The sequence below is a fragment of the Trachemys scripta genome, chromosome 2, assembly GCF_013100865.1.
Source record: "Trachemys scripta elegans isolate TJP31775 chromosome 2, CAS_Tse_1.0, whole genome shotgun sequence".
In the NCBI taxonomy this organism is placed as follows: Eukaryota; Metazoa; Chordata; order Testudines; family Emydidae; genus Trachemys; species Trachemys scripta.
Window position 1 is genome coordinate 125,574,126 of NC_048299.1, and position 21,993 is coordinate 125,596,118.

At 43.5% G+C, this 21,993-nt stretch overlaps 2 protein-coding genes across 2 annotated transcripts in view; one reads left to right on the top strand and one right to left on the bottom strand.

The window, feature by feature from the left end:
* ATPSCKMT (ATP synthase c subunit lysine N-methyltransferase) overlaps window positions 1-3,640 on the bottom strand; it is a 16,005-nt gene extending 12,365 nt beyond the window's left edge. The window contains exon 1 of the mRNA XM_034761528.1: window positions 3,383-3,640. Coding sequence (XP_034617419.1) covers window positions 3,383-3,594 — 212 coding nt within the window. The 5' untranslated portion in view covers window positions 3,595-3,640. The remainder of the gene's footprint in view (window positions 1-3,382) is intronic.
* Window positions 3,613-16,057, top strand: CCT5 (chaperonin containing TCP1 subunit 5). The gene is made up of 11 exons (XM_034761527.1): window positions 3,613-3,812; window positions 6,052-6,112; window positions 6,214-6,378; window positions 6,886-7,084; window positions 9,430-9,622; window positions 9,843-9,992; window positions 10,329-10,448; window positions 10,925-11,110; window positions 11,704-11,841; window positions 12,736-12,916; window positions 15,407-16,057. The coding sequence occupies exons 1-11, from the start codon at window positions 3,708-3,710 to the stop codon at window positions 15,532-15,534; spliced, it is 1,626 nt and encodes a 541-aa protein (XP_034617418.1). The 5' UTR covers window positions 3,613-3,707; the 3' UTR covers window positions 15,535-16,057.
* The last annotated feature ends 5,936 nt before the right edge of the window (window positions 16,058-21,993 follow it).

The window sequence follows — 21,993 nt, forward strand, 5'->3', positions numbered from 1 at the left end:
CACCTTAAAGACTAACAGATTTATTTGGGCATAAGCTTTCGTGAGTAAAAACCTCACTTCTTCGGATGCATAGAGTGAAAGCTACAGGCATTATATACAGACACATGGAGAGCAGGGAGTTACTTCACAAGTGGCGAACCAGTGTTGACAAGGCCAATACAATCAGGGTGGATGTAGTCCACTCCCAATAATAGATGAGGAGGTGTCAATTCCAGGAGAGGAAAAGCTGCTTCTGTAGTGAGCCAGCCACTCCCAATCCCTATTCAAGCCCAGATTAATGGTGTTGAATTTGCAAATGAATTTTAGTTCTGCTGTTTCTCTTTGAAGTCTGTTTCTGAAGTTTTTTTGTTCAATGACAGTGACTTTTAAATCTGTGATAGAATGACCAGGGAGATTGAAGTGTTCACTTACTGGCTTGTGTATGTTACCATTCCTGATGTCCGATTTGTGTCCATTTATTCTTTTGCGGAGGGACTGTCCGGTTTGGCCAATGTACATGGCAGAGGGGCATTGCTGGCACATGATGGCATATATGACATTAGTGGATGTGCAGGTGAATGAGCCCCTGATGGTGTGGCTGATGTGGTTGGGTCCTCTGATGCTGTTGCCAGAGTAGATATGGGGACAGAGTAGGCAACGAGGTTTGCTACAGGGATAGGTTCCTGGGTTGGTGTTTCTGTGGTGTGGTGTGTAGTTGCTGGTGAGTATTTGCTTCAGGTTGGGGGGTTGTCTGTAAGCGAGGACTGGCCTGCCTCCCAAGGTCTGTGAGAGTGAGGGATCATTTTCCAGGATAGGTTGTAGGTCGTGGATAATGCGCTGGAGAGGTTTTAGCTGGGGGCTGTATGTGATGGCCAGTGGTGTTCTGTTATTGTCCTTGTTGGGCCTGTCCTGTAGTAGGTGATTTCTGGGTACCCGTCTTGCTCTGTCAATCTGTTTCCTCACTTCCCCAGGTGGGTATTGTAGTTTTACGAATGCTTGATACAGATCTTGTAGGTGTTTGTCTCTGTCTGAGGGGTTGGAGCAAATTCGGTTGTATCTTAGGGCTTGGCTGTAGACAATGGATCGTATGATGTGTCTAGGATGGAAGCTGGAGGCATGTAGGTACGTATAGCGGTCAGTAGGTTTCCGGTATAGGGTGGTGTTTATGTGACCATCACTTATTTGTACTGTAGTGTCCAGGAAGTGGATCTCTTGTGTGGACTGGTCCAGGCTGAGGTTGATGGTGGGGTGGAAATTGTTGAAGTCCAGGTGGAATTCTTCAAGGGCCTCCTTTCCGTGGGTCCATATGATGAAGATGTCATCAATGTAGCGCAAGTAGAGGAGGGGCACTAGGGGACGAGAGCTGAGGAAGCGTTGTTCTAAGTCAGCCATAAAAATGTTGGCATACGGTGGGGCCATGCGGGTACCCATAGCAGTGCCACTGACTTGAAGGTATAAGTTGTCCCCAAATCTGAAGTGGTTGTGGGTGAGGACAAAGTCACAAAGCTCAGCCACCAGGCTTGCTGTGGCCTCATCAGGGATACTGTTCCTGACAGCTTGTAGTCCATCCTCATGTGGAATATTGGTATAAAGTGCTTCTACATCCATGGTGGCCAGGATGGTGTTTTCAGGAAGAACGTCAATGCACTGTAGTTTCCTCAGGAAGTCGGTGGTGTCTCGAAGATAGCTGGGAGTGCTGGTAGCATAGGGTCTGAGGAGAGTGTCCAAATAGCCAGATAATCCTGCTGTCAGAGTACCAATGCCTGAGATGATGGGGCGTCCAGGGTTTCCGGGTTTATGGATCTTGGGTAGCAGATAGAATACCCCTGGTCGGGGTTCTGGGGGTGTGTCCATGTAGATTTGTTCCCGTACTGTAGCTGGGAGTTTCTTGAGCAGATGGTGTAGTTTCTTTTGGTATTCCTCAGTAGGATCAGAGGAGAGTGGCCTGTAGAATGTGGTCTTGGAGAGTTGCCTGGCAGCCTCCTGTTCATAATCTGACCTGTTCATGATGACTACAGCACCTCCTTTGTCAGCCCCTTTGATGATAATGTCAGAGTTGTTTCTGAGGCTGTGGATGGCATTGCGTTCCACGACCTACAACCTATCCTGGAAAATGATCCCTCACTCTCACAGACCTTGGGAGGCAGGCCAGTCCTCGCTTACAGACAACCCCCCAACCTGAAGCAAATACTCACCAGCAACTACACACCACACCACAGAAACACCAACCCAGGAACCTATCCCTGTAGCAAACCTCGTTGCCTACTCTGTCCCCATATCTACTCTGGCAACAGCATCAGAGGACCCAACCACATCAGCCACACCATCAGGGGCTCATTCACCTGCACATCCACTAATGTCATATATGCCATCATGTGCCAGCAATGCCCCTCTGCCATGTACATTGGCCAAACCGGACAGTCCCTCCGCAAAAGAATAAATGGACACAAATCGGACATCAGGAATGGTAACATACACAAGCCAGTAAGTGAACACTTCAATCTCCCTGGTCATTCTATCACAGATTTAAAAGTCACTGTCATTGAACAAAAAAACTTCAGAAACAGACTTCAAAGAGAAACAGCAGAACTAAAATTCATTTGCAAATTCAACACCATTAATCTGGGCTTGAATAGGGACTGGGAGTAGCTGGCTCACTACAGAAGCAGCTTTTCCTCTCCTGGAATTGACACTTCCTCATCTATTATTGGGAGTGAACTACATCCACCCTGATTGAATTGGCCTTGTCAACACTGGTTTGCCACTTGTGAAGTAACTCCCTGCTCTCCATGTGTCTGTATATAATGCCTGTAGCTTTCACTCTATGCATCCGAAGAAGTGAGGTTTTTACTCACGAAAGCTTATGCCCAAATAAATCTGTTAGTCTTTAAGGTGCCACCAGACTCTTTGTTGTTTTTGTAGATACAGACTAACACGGCTACCCCCTGATACTCTCTAGAGAATACCTGATCCTGCCTCAGTGCAGGGGACAGGACTGGATGATCTACCAAGGTCCCTTCCACTCCTGCATCTCTCGGGCAGCAACTTCCACTCTTAGGACTTCAATAGACGTAATAAAGGAAAAAACCAGCAGCCGGAGCCGGCTTCTCCCAGCGCGTCGCTTCAGGAGCTGGCGGGCGGGTCCCTGTCCAACGCGCTGGGGCAGCGCCACCATTAGCCAAGCCGGAGCAGACAGGCCCTGCCCCCTGGAGGGTGGGGGTGGCACGGACCCGGTCGCGCATGGAGGGACCGTCTACGCTCACCGAGGGGCCGATATCGCGAGACTCGGAGGAGCAGGCGGGAACTCCGACCGACGCAGGCGCAGCGGAGTGGACGATACCACCTGAAACGCGGGGGGAGGGCTCACCTGTGGCAGGCTGTATAGCCCTATAGAGTAACGTACCCTGCCTCGCAGCGCGCATTTGCGCCGTCTTTTTTTGCTCTCACTGTAGTGCCGTGGACCCTGAGAATATGATGTGTGTCGGAGTTCCGCCTAGTGGTCTCTCCCACTCTGACTTGCGCCCTTCTTTCCGTCAGACGCTTCCAGAAGGGCTCAGTGGGGGCGCCACATTGGTCCCAGCTAAGAAATCCTTCCGGTAGTAACCCGCTGCGCATGCGCGGCGCAGAATCGCCCGCCCGTCACGTTACGTTGCGTTGGGCGTGGTGGGCAGCGGCCGCGGCTCGTGCTCCATCGGTTGGTGTCAGAGCGGCTCTGGTGCGGCAGGACCATGTCGGCGATGGGGACTCTCGCGTTCGATGAGTACGGGCGGCCCTTCCTGATCCTCAAGGACCAGGATCGCAAGAGCCGCCTCATGGGGCTGGAGGCGCTCAAGGTATTTGCGCATGCGCCACCGGGGAACCGCCGGTTCCTAGCCCCGGATCCATGTGCTTGCCCCCCCCCCCCCCCCGGATCACAGCCCCCCCCCCCCCCCCCCGCCGCGCCCCGCCCCCCCCCCCCCCCCCGTGGTTGGTCGCTGGTCCCCTTCCCCCTGTCGGGTCTGGAGCCGCCGGACCTGTGTGTGTCTCTCCCCCCTCCCCCGGGCTTTGGGCCGGTGCGGGCAAAGCCGTGACCGGTGCGCGGAGCTCGTAGCCCCGCCCCCATCGGGGCCGCCCGGCCGCGGCCCGAGCGAAGGCTTTGATGACGCGCGTTAGGCCGCCCAGAGCTGCCGCCTCGTGCGGATGGAGCGGGGCGGCTGGATCCGCCGGGCGCCTTGTTAAACGCCCGGGCCGGGCCCTGTGGTCGCTCAGTCACTAAACTAACGTTAAGCTGCGGCTTCCCCTTGAATCTCACACACACTGAACCAGGCTCTTCTCCCCCAGTGCAAACGTGCGCTAGTCTCTCCGGTCCTAACCCCCCGCCCCGGTTCTGGTCCCATCCTATAACCGCATTGAGCACATTGTTTACAGCCCGTTTCCTCCAGTCCGCGTTTCTCTGCCTTGCACTCAACTGAAACCACTCAAAGTCTCTAATGATCTCAAAGCTCACAACCTGGATGTTATTCTCATTTTCTTTGACTTGCCAGCTGCTTTTGATACAATTAACCACTCTCCTCCTCTTGAAACGTTGTTCTCCCTTGGCATCCTTCTCTTGGTTTTTCTCCTACCTCTCTAAAGCCTGGTCCACACTAACCCCCCACTTCGAACTAAGGTATGCAAATTCAGCTACGTTAATAACGTAGCTGAATTCAAAGTACCTTAGTTCGAACTTACTGCAGGTCCAGACGCGGCAGGCAGGCTCCCCCGTCGATGCCACGCACTCCTCTCGCCGAGCTGGAGTACCGGCATCGATGGCGAGCACTTCCGGGATCGATCCCAGAAGATCGATATCTTACCGCCGGACCCGGAGGTAAGTGTAGACCTACCCTAAGGGTATGTCTTCACTACCCACCATATCAGCGGGTAGCAATCGATTTATCCAGGATCGATATATCGCGTCTCGTTAAGATGCAATATATCGATCCCCGAACGTGCTCACCGTCGACTCCGGAACTCCACCAGAGCGAGCGGCGGTAGCGCAGTCGACGGGGGAGCTGCGGCCATCGATCCCGCGCTGTCTGGACCGCAGGTAATTCAATCCAAGATACTTCGACTTCAGCGTAGCAGAAGTTGCATATCTTGGATCGATTCCGCCCCCCCCTCCCCCCCTCGGGTGAAGTTTTCAGTGTAGACCAGTCCTTAGGTTATAAATGATTGGGAGGGACCATATTTTTTTGTTCCATGTTTGTACAGTATATAGCTCAATGGGGTCCTGGTCCATTATTAGGGCTCCTAAGCACTTTGGTAACACAGATAATAAATGTGATACATTTCAATCATTCACCTGTTGCATCGCTGAAGGAGACGAAAAGTATAATTTTAAAAACCCAGGATTTTTGGTGTTTTGCGCCTGCAGAGGTGGGATGCTCTTGTTGTATCCTAGTGGATAATCTGAGCAGTTTGACTATACTAGCAATGCAATGGTCTATTGAAAGGCCAACGGATTTTTAAAGAATGACTGAATGTTCACAATCCTTTATCTGGCGAAAGTCCTTCCCAGATCATCACTTTTGTATGAGAGAGTTAGAGTTCACAGGCAAAGGTCCAGCCCACTAGTCAGATGCCTTTAATGCATCTGCTAGCGGGAGGGCAGAAGGAAAAGTTTGGGTATATCAGTTATATATCAACACACACAATTTGCCTGATCTAGGTATAATTATAATATAAATTTTCACTTAGTTTAACTTCTGCCTGAAATAGAGCAAAATCATCTGTAGCAGTTGTTTTGTATCTCACCCCCACTTAATGCTGTTTTAAAAAGGGGCGGGGGGAGCTACTATGCCTTTTTTATTGCCAGTGCAAGTTTTATTCATATTTGCACCGATGGAAAACATTGGAGATGGGAATTGCTACTGGCTAAGCGAGGCCCTGAAAATACTGACACCTAATTTTCTCTGACAGATAAGTTTACCTGCAAACAACTAGAATCAAAGGACTTTCTTTTTCACTATTTATTTGCATAGCATTACTAACAAAGCATTGTATTTTTAAGGATGTCATAATGATTGAATTTATGTTTGCATTTTTGTTTCCTAGTCTCATATAATGGCAGCAAAGGCTGTGGCAAATACACTGAGAACATCACTGGGGCCCAATGGTAAGTATGAGAATGTAAGTTTAAACACTTTTTTTTGTTTTGTTTTGGTAAGGTTTCTTTGATTATTTATAACTTGTATACTTTTTGAACACTTGTTTTAGGTCTTGATAAAATGATGGTGGACAAGGATGGTGAGGTGACTGTCACGAATGATGGGGCCACCATTCTGAGTATGATGGATGTGGATCATCAGATAGCTAAACTTATGGTAGAGTTGTCTAAATCGCAGGATGATGAGATTGGGGATGGAACTACAGGGGTTGTTGGTAAGAGACATTTCAAACCTATCACCTTTGAAATCAGGTTATTTAAAGAGTTATTTAAATAAACAATTAGCATCTCAAACAAACCTAGTAGAGTAGCTAGCATTTTAATTCTCTTGCAGCTCCTGTATTGCGGGCTCTCTATCAGAAGGATAGGGGAAAGGGGCTGTTTGTTTTTGTTTTTAAAAGGGTAGGCTTAATTTGCAGGCAGTATTGACACTCCATCCCTTGTATTAAATGCATCCATGTATTTATTTTTTCACATATCTTAAATAGTTTTCTTCCAATTCCATCTTCACTCCTTAAGAAAAAGCAATAATTGGGTAGTTTCCTCACTAAGATTGGTCAACAGCTGTTGATGAATTTTAGAAACTTGTGTCTGGCATAGTGTAAGCCTGCAAGGGCAAGTCTGTTACACACACTTTCTGTGCTCTAACAACGTATTGCAAGATTAAAATAACTTAGTAAATTGATGGAGGAAAGTAAATTCTTGGTTTTTTTGTTTTGTAGTTCTGGCTGGTGCATTATTGGAACAGGCTGAGCAGTTGTTAGATCGCGGTATTCACCCTATGAGAATAGCAGATGGTTATGAGCAGGCTGCGCGCATTGCCATTGAGAATCTAGACAAAATCAGCGACAGTTTTCCAGTCGATCCACAGAACAGTGAACCTCTCATCCAGACTGCAAAGACAACTCTAGGTTCTAAAGTGTAAGTTTATACTGGGAAAACCTAACTAATGAAGTTTCATATTTGAAAGCATTTTTGGGAAAAATCATTGACAGTTGTTTGGCTTTTTTAGCTGGAATATAAAATTTGTTACATTCCTCAATGAAATTCTTCCTTAAAGTTAAACGTCACTTTTTATTTTTATTTGGGCATAAGCTTTTTACCCACGAAAACTTATGCCCAAATAAATCTGTTAGTCTTTAAGGTGCCACCGGCCTCCTTTGTTGTTTTTGTGGATGCAGACTAACGCGGCTACCCCCGATACTTTTTATTATCAGTTAATTTCTCTACTGTAACTCCCTGATGTGGCAGGTTTAGGAGGAGACATTAGTAAGCCATTCTCTTTACAGGTTTGATGAGATGTGACAAGCAGCTGCAACAGAAATTCCTCTATGCTATCTGTCTAATTCCCTTTTCCACTTCCATGCTTCCTAACTTCCCTTTATATATTTCTGTGTGGTTGTTTCCCCTCACTTTTAAAAGGTGATAGTTTGCTTAAAGGAAAGATGACACTAGATGGATTTCACATGTGACAAATAGCTAATATTATTATAGCCTTATCTGCTACCTTTACTTCTATTAAGAGTAGTGACAGAGCAGATTATATTTTTGGCTATAGTAAAATGGTATTTAGATAGTTAATTTGATACTCATCATGGGTTAATTAATGAAATGTGGCTCTTTAATTTGCCGGGATAGTGATTTGATGGCATAATATGGTTTTCTGCTGACAAATGTGGATCAGCCCAAAGTGGTGCATGCATTTTAGGTGAGAGTCTCACAATCTTTTCAGGTTTGCAGCCCCTTCTTTGAAGTCAAAGGTTTTCACTACCTCCTTTCATTTAATTTATATCAGTGATGATGATGATAATAAGCCTATATAATTTGTGTGTATATTGAGAGGCCGACAAAGAATATTTAACCTTGAAAGGTTATGGGGAGAGGAGAGAGATACACCTCTACCTCGATATAACGCTGTCCTCGGGAGCCAAAAAATCTTACTGCGTTATAGGTGAAACCGCATTATATCGAACTTGCTTTGATCCACCGGATCAAAGCAGCCCTGCCCACCCAGAGCACTGCTTTCCCGCGGTATATCCGAATTCGTGTTATATCAGGTCGCGTTATTTCGAGGTAGAGCTGTATGTCCTTTGCTTTAGACTGTTAATAAATGTTCGTGGCCCCTTGATTGATGTTCATGACCCACTAGTTAAGAAACACAGTGTAGGGTAACCCAGCATGATGCATAAACAAGTATTCAACAAATCAATTGACCATTGACTGTTCTCAGTTCCCTTCTCAGGTGTGAGTTATCTTTTTGTGCTGGGCTGCCAGACACTTTAAAACAAAAGTTATTTTTCCTCCTTTGGTATCCTGCTGTTAATTGATTCGTCTCGTTAGACTGACCTCACACTTGGTAAAGCAACCCCCATCCTTTCATGTATTTATACCTCCTCCTGTATTTTTCACTTCGTGCATCTGATGAAATGGGTTCTAGCCCACGAAAGCTTATGCCCAAATAAATTTGTTAGTCTCTAAGGTGCCACAAGGACTCCTCGTTGTTGGTTTTTTTAAAAACAAAAATAATCCTGTTGTTCCTTCCTGTCACTATTGGAACAAAGGAAAAGCTACTAGTGATGCTTGACTTAACTGTAAATCTGATCAACACTATTTTGTTTGTTCTTAATGTAGGGCAGTTAAGTCTGTGACATTTGCTGCTTGTCTTACATTAACGAACATTTCAGGTCTCTCAGTATACTGTTCAAGTTAGTGTCGGAGCTGAGGACAACTTTCCCCTTCCCCTGTCTTTGGATATATTAAAGTGGATATATCAAACCATTTTGCTTTAATCTTAAAGAATTTAATCTAGAGTTTAACTTGTTCTGTGCAGCGAGAAATCTACATATGGTCCAGCACCAGTTGTCTGTACCATGCTCCAATATATCAAGTATATGTAATTACATTAAAAGAGGTCCTTTCCCAGATGTACCTTGCATGTTGTTTGGCATGCACCCTATAGGTCCCTTATTGGTTATAACTCACTTGTAATCAGTTAAGTGAGAGAGCCCAAATCTGCCTCTTGGTAAGATATTCAAGAAGAGATGTCCATCTCCACTTCACAGGCAGACAAATTCAATTCTTTATCTCCTGTTTTGTAGTTTAACTACCTTTTTCTCCTCTTCTCTTCTGTTCTCTCATCTTCCTACAATGAACAAACATTCAAAGCTCAAATAACATTTGTTCTCCATTAGGACAATAGTTCTCTTGGGGAGGGGGGACGTTTTGAACAATCTTAACTAACTTCATTACATTTTGCTTAAATTTAGAATTAATCGTTGCAACAGACAAATGGCAGAAATTGCTGTAAATGCTGTACTGACAGTGGCTGATATGGAACGCAAAGATGTTGATTTTGAGCTAATCAAAGTACAAGGCAAAGTGGGAGGGAGACTGGAAGATACCCAGTTGGTTAAAGGAGTGATTGTGGATAAAGATTTCAGCCATCCACAGATGCCTAAAGTGAGTCAGTCTTTTTTGGTAGTTATTTAAACCATCAAGGAACTTTTCTTTGCCCCTCTAACTGCTGTATCTGAACACCTCTCATGTACTCTAATATAGAAATTTCTCCTTCCTAGCTTGTAGAAAAAATAGCTTTATTAGTATGGGGTGGGGGAGTGGGGAGAGTGCAGATATTATTGAGGTCAAAATAATTAATCTTAATCTTTATTTTAACATGTAGGAAGTTAAAGATGCTAAAATTGCAATTCTCACTTGTCCATTTGAGCCACCTAAGCCTAAAACCAAGCACAAGCTTGATGTAACATCCGTGGAAGATTACAAGGCACTGCAGAAGTATGAAAAGGAGAAATTTGAAGAGATGGTGAAACAGGTTAGAGTTTATAAACGTATTTATCCCTGATGACTTTTCCCCGGTGTATACAAGAGTGAAATATTTTGCTTTTCATGTATGATTTGACTAGTAGTCTCATAAGAAGCAGACCTGCTTGCATACTTATACTTTTAAAAAATTACAACTGAATTACAAACTAACAACAACAAAATAGCTGTAATTAATTAATTAACAGATTGCAGTTTGAAATTCAGTTCCATGGTTAGTGTCTTTACGGGTCATCCTTTGTATCCTCTGTATTTTGGTACTTGTGAGTTCAAATTAAATCCATTGTATTGCTTTTAATTTAGCAACATATATTGGAATTGCTTTCAGATTAAAGACACTGGTGCAAACCTAGCTATTTGCCAGTGGGGTTTTGATGACGAGGCAAATCACTTACTGCTTCAGAATGAGCTGCCTGCTGTTCGTTGGGTTGGTGGACCTGAAATAGAAGTAAGTAAACTTATCTCCGACTTCATTTTGCATCTGCCTTGACTGGCTGACAAAGGATTTAACACATGATCACTGCAGAAGCTCTGGCTTTCAGGAAGAGAGCAGCACAACTAATATACATGAGTCTAAATCACTGAGTGTAAAATAGCACTTGTGAGAAGGGCCCACTGTCAATGGGGCCATGATCCACAATTTAATCCTCTAGACACTGTCCCAGTACAAATAATAACTAATGGATGGAAGTTAAAATTGAGCTTAAAAAGTGTGATGGGTAATAGGTGACCTAAGACTCCATGTTTAAAATTTCATTCCTTGCTCCACATAAGCAACTCATTCCCTGAAATACTCTGAAGGAGGGGAAGCATCCATTTCAGAGTCTAGTCCATAAGCTGGCCTTCTTCCACCTATGTCCCACAATTAAAAAAAACCCTTGAGAAAAAATTCTTTTCAAAATGACTTTGTTTTCTTACTTGTAGTTGATTGCCATTGCAACCGGAGGGCGCATCGTTCCTCGTTTCTGCGAACTCACGTCTGAGAAACTAGGCTTTGCTGGCATTGTCAGGGAGATCTCATTTGGAACAACAAAGGATAAAATGCTTGTTATTGAGCAGTGTCAGAATTCCAGAGCTGTTACCATCTTCATTAGAGGAGGAAATAAGATGGTGAGATGCTCAATATGTAAATGAGAGTTTGAACATGTCTTCTGCTAATTTCTATCAGCTTGCAAAATCAGCAGGTGCATCCAAAAGAAGCCTCAATGTTGTACAGTCTTATCTGAAGTGTGGCTAGAGGGAGTGAACAAGTCAGTAGTCCACTTGACTGGGACAGTCAACAGTGATTGCTTGTTAAGAGTGGCAACTCGCTGTGCAAAGTACCACTAGATTCACATTGTGTAAAACTGATGATCCTTTGTTATCATGCATAAATATTTTAGTGTAAAAACTCTTGTTTTTCTCTTGGAAATACCCCAGGCTTGAAAAGCGATTTGGTCATCCAAGTGAAGGGTTGAAAATCTTTTAAACTGTGCATGTGTAATTTCTAAGTATTGAAAAGCTGATTATTTCAAAATGTAAAGTTTCATGAAAACAGTGAATTAAAAAGATCTAGGTCATTACAACAATAGATTTCTATTCAGATGTTACTTGGCTATGTGGAGTTTCTGATTCTGTATTAGGAAACCTTGACGAAGTAAGATTTTCGGGACTCTCCTAACTTTACATACTGTAACATAACTTGTTATATTCTAAAATTCAAGATTATCGAAGAAGCAAAACGGTCTCTTCATGATGCGTTGTGTGTAATCCGGAACCTGGTTCGTGATAACCGCATTGTGTATGGAGGAGGTGCTGCTGAGATCTCTTGTGCTTTGGCAGTTAGTGAAACAGCAGATAAGGTAAAAAAAAAAAAAAAAAAAAAAACCTTTTTCATCATTCTCCTGCTCAAGGAAAACATCAACCTTTAGTATCTGTAACTGAAAAACAAGTGTATGTTAAGGAATTTCATGCTTTCACTTATGCACAGCATCATGTAGTTTTAGTTTTTCACAAAGTAACTGCTTCACCATAAAAAAGCAAAGTAGAAGAAAAGCTGTTGTGCTTTTAAAAAATAAAAAAAAAAAAGCTGTTGTGCTTTAATAAACTACTTTGTGGTTACTGATTAAATGATAGCGTGAAATTTTCTATTGGGTTGCTAGCTGTCTTTCCAGACTGATATACTGTTATCAGTGATGTTCCTTTTGCAATACTGATACTGTCTTTTGACAGATGAAATAGGACAACTTAAATTTATCAGTCATGTCTGAATTCAAGTACAGATCTTAGGGTTTGGTTTTAAAAGGTTGTAACCTTAGCCAGGTCAAAATGTGCAGCTCCTGGAATGGAGACTATGGTTGTAGATGGGGCATTCAGTGGCACATGACTCCATCCCCTACCCCTAGACCCTCATTTCAATATGATAAGATTTCAGTCGCTCCCGCCATTCATGCCAGGACTTTCATCACATGGACCCTGCTACAATGCAGTAAGTTACTGAGCAGCCAGCTGATGCATTGTAGAGTCACACAGTGAAATGGCTTGCCATGTAAACAAGCCGTTTGTTCTTAAGACTGATGTAGGATGTATTATGCATATAAGTATGTGGGCACCACATATGAACATCCTGTTGGGTAGGATGTTTTTAAGGAACACTTGTATACTTATATACTATAGTATATGGATAAATTCTTTCACTGTTTCAATGTGGTAACTTAGTTTTGCCAACCGTCTAATATAAGCCTGTACTCTCCTAGTGCCCCTCTTTGGAACAGTATGCTATGAGGGCTTTTGCTGATGCCCTAGAAGTCATTCCCATGGCGCTTTCTGAAAACAGTGGAATGAATCCCATACAGACTATGACTGAAGTGCGAGCTAGACAAGTGAAAGAAAACAATCCTGCTCTTGGGATCGATTGTTTGCGCAAAGGAACAAATGGTAAGAAATCCTTAATACGCTGTGAATATTGTGGAGAGGAGCTAAATGGAAGGCATTTCTCAACAAATGTAAAAAGCTGTAATAGACTTACCGTGAGTACTACAGAGACTTCAGAAAATGTCCTATGAAAAATTTAACTTTGTTAGGTTACTATGTATAATGAAGTTCTTGTTTGCAACTACTTATTGGACTAATGTGGCTCCTAAATTTTCTGGTAATTTTTGTAATGAGTTAAAAACACCTGTTGTATCTAATAGTAAACTATGGTTCTAACTTTTTCTTCATTCTTTTCTCTTAAAACACTTGTGTAGAAATTGTTGTCCTCTCTCTAAGAAAATAGTGTTATTTATCCCATCAAATGTCCAGTTCAGGTTACTAGAACAGAGTTAAGAATTTTTATAATCTGAACACTGGATCCCAGAATTGTTTTGGTACAGAACATTATAAAAGTAATGATTTTTTTGTCAGAACAGTATTATAGTTTAAAACTTTTTTTAAATGATGTTGTGAAAAAAATATCAATCCAATATTACCTATTTTATATTAATACCAAGGCTAGGTCTGTGCTATGAGCTAGGGATGGGATTCCCCTGCTCGTGTACATGTGCTTGTGGCAGCTTGATGAGAGCTAGCAGTAGCATAAATAGCAGTGTAGCTTAGGCAGCTGTAGTGGAGACACAATCGAGCTATTCTGAGTACAAACCCGCCTGAAACTGGTATGTATGTACCATCCTAGCTCCGCCACGCCTCCGTTGCCACTACCTATGCGACTGCATCTGCACTACAACATTGTTTCACCCATGCTGTTTTCCTACTTAAGACATGTTTTTCAGAGAAGAAAGTAGTAACTTGTACAAGTGAGTTTAAGGCACAGTGGGAAGTTTTTCATAATATGATATTGGCACGTTTATCCATACAAAATATACTGTGTAATTTTCTTTATGCCTGGTTGACTTCCTTGTGATGAAAGTACTTAAGCTTCTACATAAAGGACTGTTGTCCGTGTGCCTTATGGTAGTCTATCACTGGTACATGGAAGCTGCATTTATTCTTTTCTATGAAGTTAAAAATCATGCTAGAGGGGAAAGAGATGGGAATATTCAGGGGGTGGAATGTTAGAAAAGAGAATCTGGATCCTCTTATTTAAGATCACTGTGAAAGGTCTAAAAGTTACTCACTTTGTAAATAAATGTGTAGCTTGATGAGATTTTTAAAAATATCAGCAGTCACCTTTTGACCGTCAAGGTTGAAAGCACTAATCAAAATACATTGTAGGGGATCACATAGTAAATTACTTACTTTAATCCAAGAAATTTAAGAGTATTTTATTTGTTAGAGCATAAGCTTTCGTGGACTACAGCCCACTGTAGTCCACGAAAGCTTATGTTCTAATAAATTTGTTAGTCTCTAAGGTGCCACAAGTACTCCTGTTCTTCTTTTTGCGGATACAGACTAACACGGCTGTTACTCTGAAAAGAGTATTTTATGACATGTAAACAATAAAAAGTAAAAATGTTTTGAATCAGATGCCTTCAGGAGACCGTAAATTCTTTATTGCTCTGCTGAGCATTTTTGTTTTGTTTTAATTTAACCCCAAATAATTATTTGTAATGCTTGTTAAACTCACTTGTATGTGTGGTCACCCACAACATGTAAAAAATCAAGGCTGCAACAAACAGGTGAGTGTCCAAATGTATGTTTATGTCCTCCAAATTTGGGTGCCTATTGACAGATTTTTGTAAATGAGCTCCTAACTGGGATTGATTATTTGGATTTTCTGGGTGATTGACGTTATTTTGAAAAACGCTTATCTACCAACCATTGTCTATTACAACATGAATTTCTGAATTCAAGCTCTTGAAACATCAATTAATCACTTAGTACTTCTTCATATTTGAAGAATTTGGAATAAAAACCTTAATTTTATACCACATGAGCAAAATGTTTGGGCATAAGTAGAATGAGTTCAGATGAGGACTTGGAACTGTCTTTACTTTTGTAAGTATCACGTTCCCTTCATTGTTTTCCTGCTGTGCCTTATTATCATGATTAATGTAATGCGTTGCCCTAGTGAATATAGAGAAGTTTAAAAAAAAATAAAAATACTGTGCTCCAAGTTGGGAACTTTCAGCTCAAAGCAATTTTTGAGACTGAGATGTAAACGTGAAGTCTTCTTTTTTCAAGAAATGTCTCAGCTGTAGCATGAGCACTTGGCTGGCCAAACAAAGTGTACAATGTCAGAGAAATAAGTCAGCTGCTCGTACCTGCATGTTTTTCTTCACTATATCTCACTGTGATCTCTAAACAGCTGAAAGGGAATAATATGCATGTAGAATAAAATTCTGAATTTTGGTAGAAGGGCGTGATTGTACAGTAGTAGAATTTTAAATCTGAAATGTGATTTGCTCTCTGTGGGCTCTTTTAATGTGTCTTTAATTTGGTGGGTTTTGACTTTTGGGGGATGTCTAATTATTTCCCCTCTTTTGACAGATATGAAGAAACAACATGTCATAGAAACCTTAATTGGTAAAAAGCAACAGATTGCTCTGGCTACTCAGATGGTTAGAATGATTCTAAAGATTGATGATATTCGTAGGCCAGGAGAATCTGAAGAATGAAGGCTGAAAAACAAGGAATAAAATGTAATGGAGCCACTGCACTAAGAAAAGTCAGTGGGATCTCAACAGTTCATCTTCAGCTATTTATTTCTTGACAACTTTTCTTTTTGTTTTTAGATACTGTAACTGCTAGTTGTTGAAGACAATAAAGTACCATTTAGCAGTTGTGGCTTCGAGTTGTTTGAGGCATCATTGTATGTTCTTACGTGTTTCCTAGCAAATATTCACATCCTTTTATATTGATATGTGTCAAGAAAGATAGCTCAGATGTTCTGTTGTTCAAATTATTTATGGCCCTTCATCTATTGTCCCTGCAGCAGACTCCTCCTGTTGCCTGTAGGCTGAATCTCTTACCATTGAATGTCCAGTGGTCTGGATTCTCTAGCTCTTCAGTGCAGCAGACTGGAAATTCTGTGTCAATTTACATAAACTTTAAAAATGGAGTCTTGTATGGAATTAAATATGCACATGAATAATGCAGTATTCTTTGTTCACAAGATAATAAATTTGATTTTACACTGTCCATCCTCCCTAATTTTCAGTTTGTTGCAGAATTTTGTATTGGTCATAGCTGCATTTTAGAAATGTAGAAAGTCCAGCCCTTTCATTGTCCTCTAAAATTGGACTACATCATTTGTTCTTATCTTTATTTTGGCTCAGTTTCAGCAAATCACTTAAATCTGCGCTTAACTTTAGTAACTGGGACTACTCGTGCTGAAAATTACGTATGTTAAAGTGCTTTGCTCAATAAAACTACTTTATATGCTTCAGTGTTTTGCAGAATTAGGGGTCTTTGTAGCTGGTCTGTTTTAAAGCTTCCATTTCCCTTATGTGAGCATTTAATTTTTATTGTTCTCTAAACGAGTAGTTTTAGCTGCTTTTACTTAACAGTATTTCATTTTAAAATGAAAATTTGTGATCATCTTAATAATGATTAGTGCTACTCTCTATTGTTGCCACTTGGGGTACAGCTACACAGGGATAAAAGACCCACAGCATGGCCGTGGTTGACCTGGGTCAGCTGACTTGGGCTTTTGGGCTAAAAGTTGTTGTGTAGATGGTTGAGCTCAGGCTGGAGTCAGCTCTGGGACCCTCCACCCTCACAGGGTCCCAAAGCTCAAGCTCCAGCCTGGGCCCAAATATCTACATAGCAGTTTTTCAGCCTGAGCCTGTCAGCTGACTGGCCAGCCATGGGTTTTTATACCTTGTAGACATACCCTTGAATGCTGACACATGATGAAACACCACCTCACAGGAGAAACTAAAGCATAACATGATAAAACTCAATGGAGACCCAACGGCAGTGTTTTACTGCAGTTTAAGAAGGGGAAAGATTAAATTCTTTCACTTGGGAAATTTAAATCACAAAGTTCAAAAGCTATTTTCCTAATAATTAAGCATGTCACCCCTTTCTATAAATGAAGTAAAACTGAACTTCAACTTCCATGTGCTCCAACTGCACAGAGGAGCTTTCTACTATGGAAAGTGACATACTGAAGAATAATCTACACTATGCTTCAATAATGGCTATTTATAGTGTAAACATTGAGAGGTGTGGATTCTGGGTAGTTTCAAAAATAAATTATCAATCATGCCAACAGCTCCAGTATTGTTTTCCAGAAATATTGTAGCTGTCATTTCAAGATATACTTGTTTCAAAAGTGCTCCAATACTGCATAGTATATTGGGAATGGTACAATAAAATTGCTCAGAAGACCTTAAATGAGAAATGGCTGGCAAGTTACTGTTCCACTGTAAGTTATTTGTGTGTTAAATCTCAAAAGGTGTAAGCTAATATCTAAAAGACCTTTTCATAGGTGCCTACCTGTTAAATAGATCTTTAAATGTGCAATTCTATAGGAAGAATTGAGGAGTTGTTGACTCAAGTCCAAACATTAGATTAACATCAAATTATATTTTTTTAAAAAATCAAATGCCCTAAAGTTTTAGTTGAGACTTTAATATGGAAATTCAGTTTATGGTTTCCTAACTCACCTGTGTTAACTGCATGCATCCATTTCAATAGTTACCATATAATTGTGCTGTGTGGGGCCACCACAATCTGCCTGAGCATTGGGGCTGCCAAAAGTTATGGGATCCTTCATGGGCCTTGCCCTGCTACCGTGTTTCCAGAGTTGCATGCAAAGTGCTAGCTTGGTGCTTCCAAGGAAGCCTCTTCCAGATTCTGAGGCAGCAGATAGATATAGGAGCAGCTGCCTTGTATAGTGTTTGAGGTTACAACTTCAAGCTCCCCTTTTTTGCTACAGAACTTACATCAGCTCCCATAAATGGGTAACATGTTTATTTTTGGGGGAATGCTGAGATGATTAGCCAGGAAGTAGGGGAGGAAGAAGATAAAAGAAATTAAAGCCCTCAAATCTTTCCTCCCAAAATATTAAATTAACAAGTGAGAGAAAATAAGAGTGGAGCTAGTTCACATATGTGTGTCACCCATCTACGCAGCCTTTGGAAGGTAGGGATGGAGAGGGCTCCAACAAAGTGGGTTGTGAATTATAAGATTAAAGTAGAGTTTCTTTTATGTTGTATTACTGGCAGGAGATTGTCTCCCTGCTTACTGTGTGATTCTGTACTCAAAAGCTATTACAGGCAGGGCTGATACTACTTCCTCTTAAGGCTGCCTGATACTTCCCGTTATAAGATCCTGTGTTCAGTTGCTTAAACTTTGCCAAACTTCAACTCTTCAGAGTGAAATTTTCCAAGGCAGGTGTCAGCCTCAGGCTGAATATCTTTGGAAAATGTCAGACAAAACTGTTCTGTTTCCAAGAACAAGGTTAGAGATTAGTACAATTTGCCCATATTAAATTGTGGAAACCTTTTCTTTGAGATGGTCTAGCACCTCCAGGCCATAGAGTTGGGCTTTTGCCATGCCTGTGAAAATTCACCTAAATTTGGCCAAGCGTTTGAAAAAATGCAGTTTGCACATTCTTGGGGTGATGTGGGAGCTTGGCAGCTAAATTCCCTAAAGTTTCCATTTGTGCTGAGCAGGACTTTCCCTGCAGTTGTAGCTGTGGACTCTCGCTTGTGCTGTCAGTACCTTCCCTGATGACACAGCCACCATGGAGAAGGAAGTTAACTGCTTTGAATGTAAAAGGGGAAAGAGCCACAGGTTTTTTTGGAGATGGGGGAGATTTGGAAAAGGATCCTTTGTGAAGGGGAGAGTGACGGGCTGGATTAGGACCCTGGGACTATGAAAAGAATTCTGAGGAGTGGAAACAAATTGGGTAGGCAAGATGGGACTGGCATGAGGAGTCAGGGGTATGGAAGTGATAGGACGGGGTATGTCTACACTACGAGAGTAGTTCGATTTTACTTAAAGCGAATTTGTGGAACGAATATTACAAAGTTGAACGTGTGTATCCACACTAAGGACAGTAATTCGACTTTCTGAGTCCACAATAACGGGGCAAGCGTCGACATTGGAAGCGGTGCACTGTGGGCAGCTATCCCGCAGTCCCCGCTGCCCATTGGAATTCTGGGTCGAGCCCCCAATGCCTGCTGGGGCAAAAAATGTGTCGAGGGTGGTTTTGGGTAACTCGTCATTCAGCCGTCACTCCCGCCTTCCCTCCGTGAAAGCGCCGGCGGGCAATCAGTTCGCGCACTTTTCTAATGACTGACAGCGCGGACGCCACAGCACTACAAGCATGGAGCCTGCTGCGATCATCGCTGCAGTTATGGCCGTTGTCAACACCTCGCACCTTATCATCCACCTTTTTCAGAGGCAGAGGCTGAGAAATTGCGTGAGGAGGCTACGGCAGCGCGGTGAGGACATTAAGTCTGAGAGGGGCACAGACCTTTCACAAAGCACGGGACCCCGCGCCATGGACATCATGGTGGCAATGGGTCATGTTGATGCTGTGGAATGGCGATTCTGGGCCCGGGAAACAAGCACAGACTGGTGGGACCGCATAGTGCTGCAGGTCTGGGATGAATCACAGTGGCTGTGAAACTTTCGGATGCGTAAGGGAACTTTCTTGGAAGTTTGTGAATTGCTGTCCCCTGCCCTGAAGTGCAAGGACACCCGGATGCGAGCTGCCCAGACTGTCCAGAAGTGAGTGCCCATAGCCCTCTGGAAACTTGCAAAGCCAGACAGCTACCGGTCGGTCCCAAATCACTTTGGAGTGGGCAAATCTACCGTGGGGGTTGCTATGATGCAAGTAGCCAACGCAATCATTGAGCTACTGCTCTCAAAGGTAGTGACCCTGGGAAACGCGCAGGTGATCATAGATGGCTTCGCTATGATGGGATTCCCAAACTGCGGTGGGGCTATAGATGGAACTCACATCCCTATCCTGGGGCTGGCCCACCAGGCCAGCCAGTACATTAACCGAAAGGGCTACTTTTCAATGGTGCTGCAAGCACTGGTTGACCATAGGGGACGTTTTACCAATATCAAGGTCGGATGCCCGGGCAAGGTTCATGATGCTCGCGTTTTCAGGAACTCTGGTCTGTTTAGACTGCTGCAGGAAGGTATTTACTTCCTGGACCACAAAATAACTGTTGGGGATGTGGAGATGCCTATAGTCATCCTCGGGGACCCAGCCTACCCACTAATGCCCTGGCTCATGAAGCCCTATACAGGCGCCCTGGACAGTGAAAAAGAACTCTTCAACTACCGGCTGAGCAAGTGCAGAATGGTGGAGGAGTGTGCTTTTGGACATGTGAAGGGGAGATGGAAAAGCTTACTGACTCGCTCTGATCTCAGCGAAACCAATATCCCCATTGTTATTGCAGCTTGCTGTGTGCTCCATAATCTCTGTGAGACCAAGGGGGAGATGTTTATGGCAGGGTGGGAGGTTGAGGCAAATCGCCTGGCTGTTGATTACGCCCAGCCAGACAGCCGGGCGATTAGAAGAGCCCAGCAGGACGCGCTGTGCATCCGGGAAGCTTTGAAAGCTAGGTTCCTGAGTGAGCAGGGTAACCTGTGACTATTAAGTTCATTTAAACAGAAGCTGAACCTGCCCCCGTTTCTTTACTCAGTTAATGTTGACTATCCTCTCCAGTTACCAACCCCTTTCCCCCCCCCCCCCCTTCCAACACACCTTTAAAAATAAAATAAATGAAACTTTGTTCATTAACAGCGTTTTCTTTAATAAGGATTTTGCGGTAAAGGGTTGAAACTGGGATGCAGACTCTGGTGGGGAGCGGGTGTAGTGATGGAAAGGACGCTTCTAAACTCGAGGAATGACAGGCTCCTGCTCCTAGAGCGGTCCGCAGTGGTGGACTGGTTGTTTCAACGGAGCCTGCCACCCCTCTTTTTCGGGACTCTGTGTGTGGGGGCTATGTGACTTTGTGGCGGGGGAGGGCGGTTACAGATCCCCTGCTGCGTGGCTCTGTCATTCAGGCTAAGGACCACTGCATAAGATCTGTAACCGCCCTCCCCCGCCACCTACTCACATAGCCCCCCCACACAGAACATGAAAACCACCTCCCAGACTGACCAGGGTGCCTAGTGCCTGCAGTGTGTGTGTGACCTTCTGCTGAACCTGGTAAAGGTGACTGTCCTCTCCAATTACCAACCCCCTTCCCCCCCTTCAAACACACTCTCCTCTAAAAGAACATGACGGAAACAGTAATTTACAGAAACGTATTTTTTATTAACAACTACACGGGATGAAACTGGGATGGGGGCTTGGGTGAGGTGCTTTTGGAGTGAAGGAAAGGACTTATCAAATCTTTGGGAATGAGAGCCTTCTGTTACTTGAGCAGTCTGCAGAAGTGGAGTGACTGTTTTCACGGCCCCTGCTGCCCCTCCTTCTTGGGACTTTTGGTGAGGGGGGGATGGGACTTTGTGGCGGGGGAGGGCAGTTAGAGAGAGAATGCAGCGGGACTCTGTCCTCCTGCCTCTAGTCCTGCAGAACATCTACAAGGCACCGGAGCATCACTGTTTGCTCCCTCATTAGTCCAAGCAGCGTTTGAGTCGCCTGCTGGTCTTCCTGCCACCACCTGTCCTCCCGTTTGCTGTGTGATCGCTGGTATTGCGACATATTCTCCCTCCACTGGGTCTGCTGTGCCGCCTCGGCTCGGGAGCAGCCCATAAGTTCTGAGAACATCTCGTCCCGTGTCCCTCTCTTTCGTCGCCTGATCTGTGCCAGCCTTTGGGAGGGGGATGCCGGGGTAGCTCGGGAGACACTCGCAGCTGTGGGATGGGAAAAAGGGAGTGAATTCCTCAGAAAGATACAGTTTTGTGAACAATGAATATAGTCTTTCTCTATGAACAAAACCATGCACAGCACCTATCACATGTGCACTCAGTACAAGGTCAAATTTTCGGCCTTCCCATTGAGTGCCTGGGGTCTTGCTATACAGATCACACAAGCGGGGCCGGACAATGGAATTCGGCTAGCAGGCGGACATGGTAAGCCGTAGACTTTTGGCTGCTTAAAGTTTAATTTATAGCAGTGCCCTCCTTTCACGTTCCAAGCAATGCTCCTACCGTTG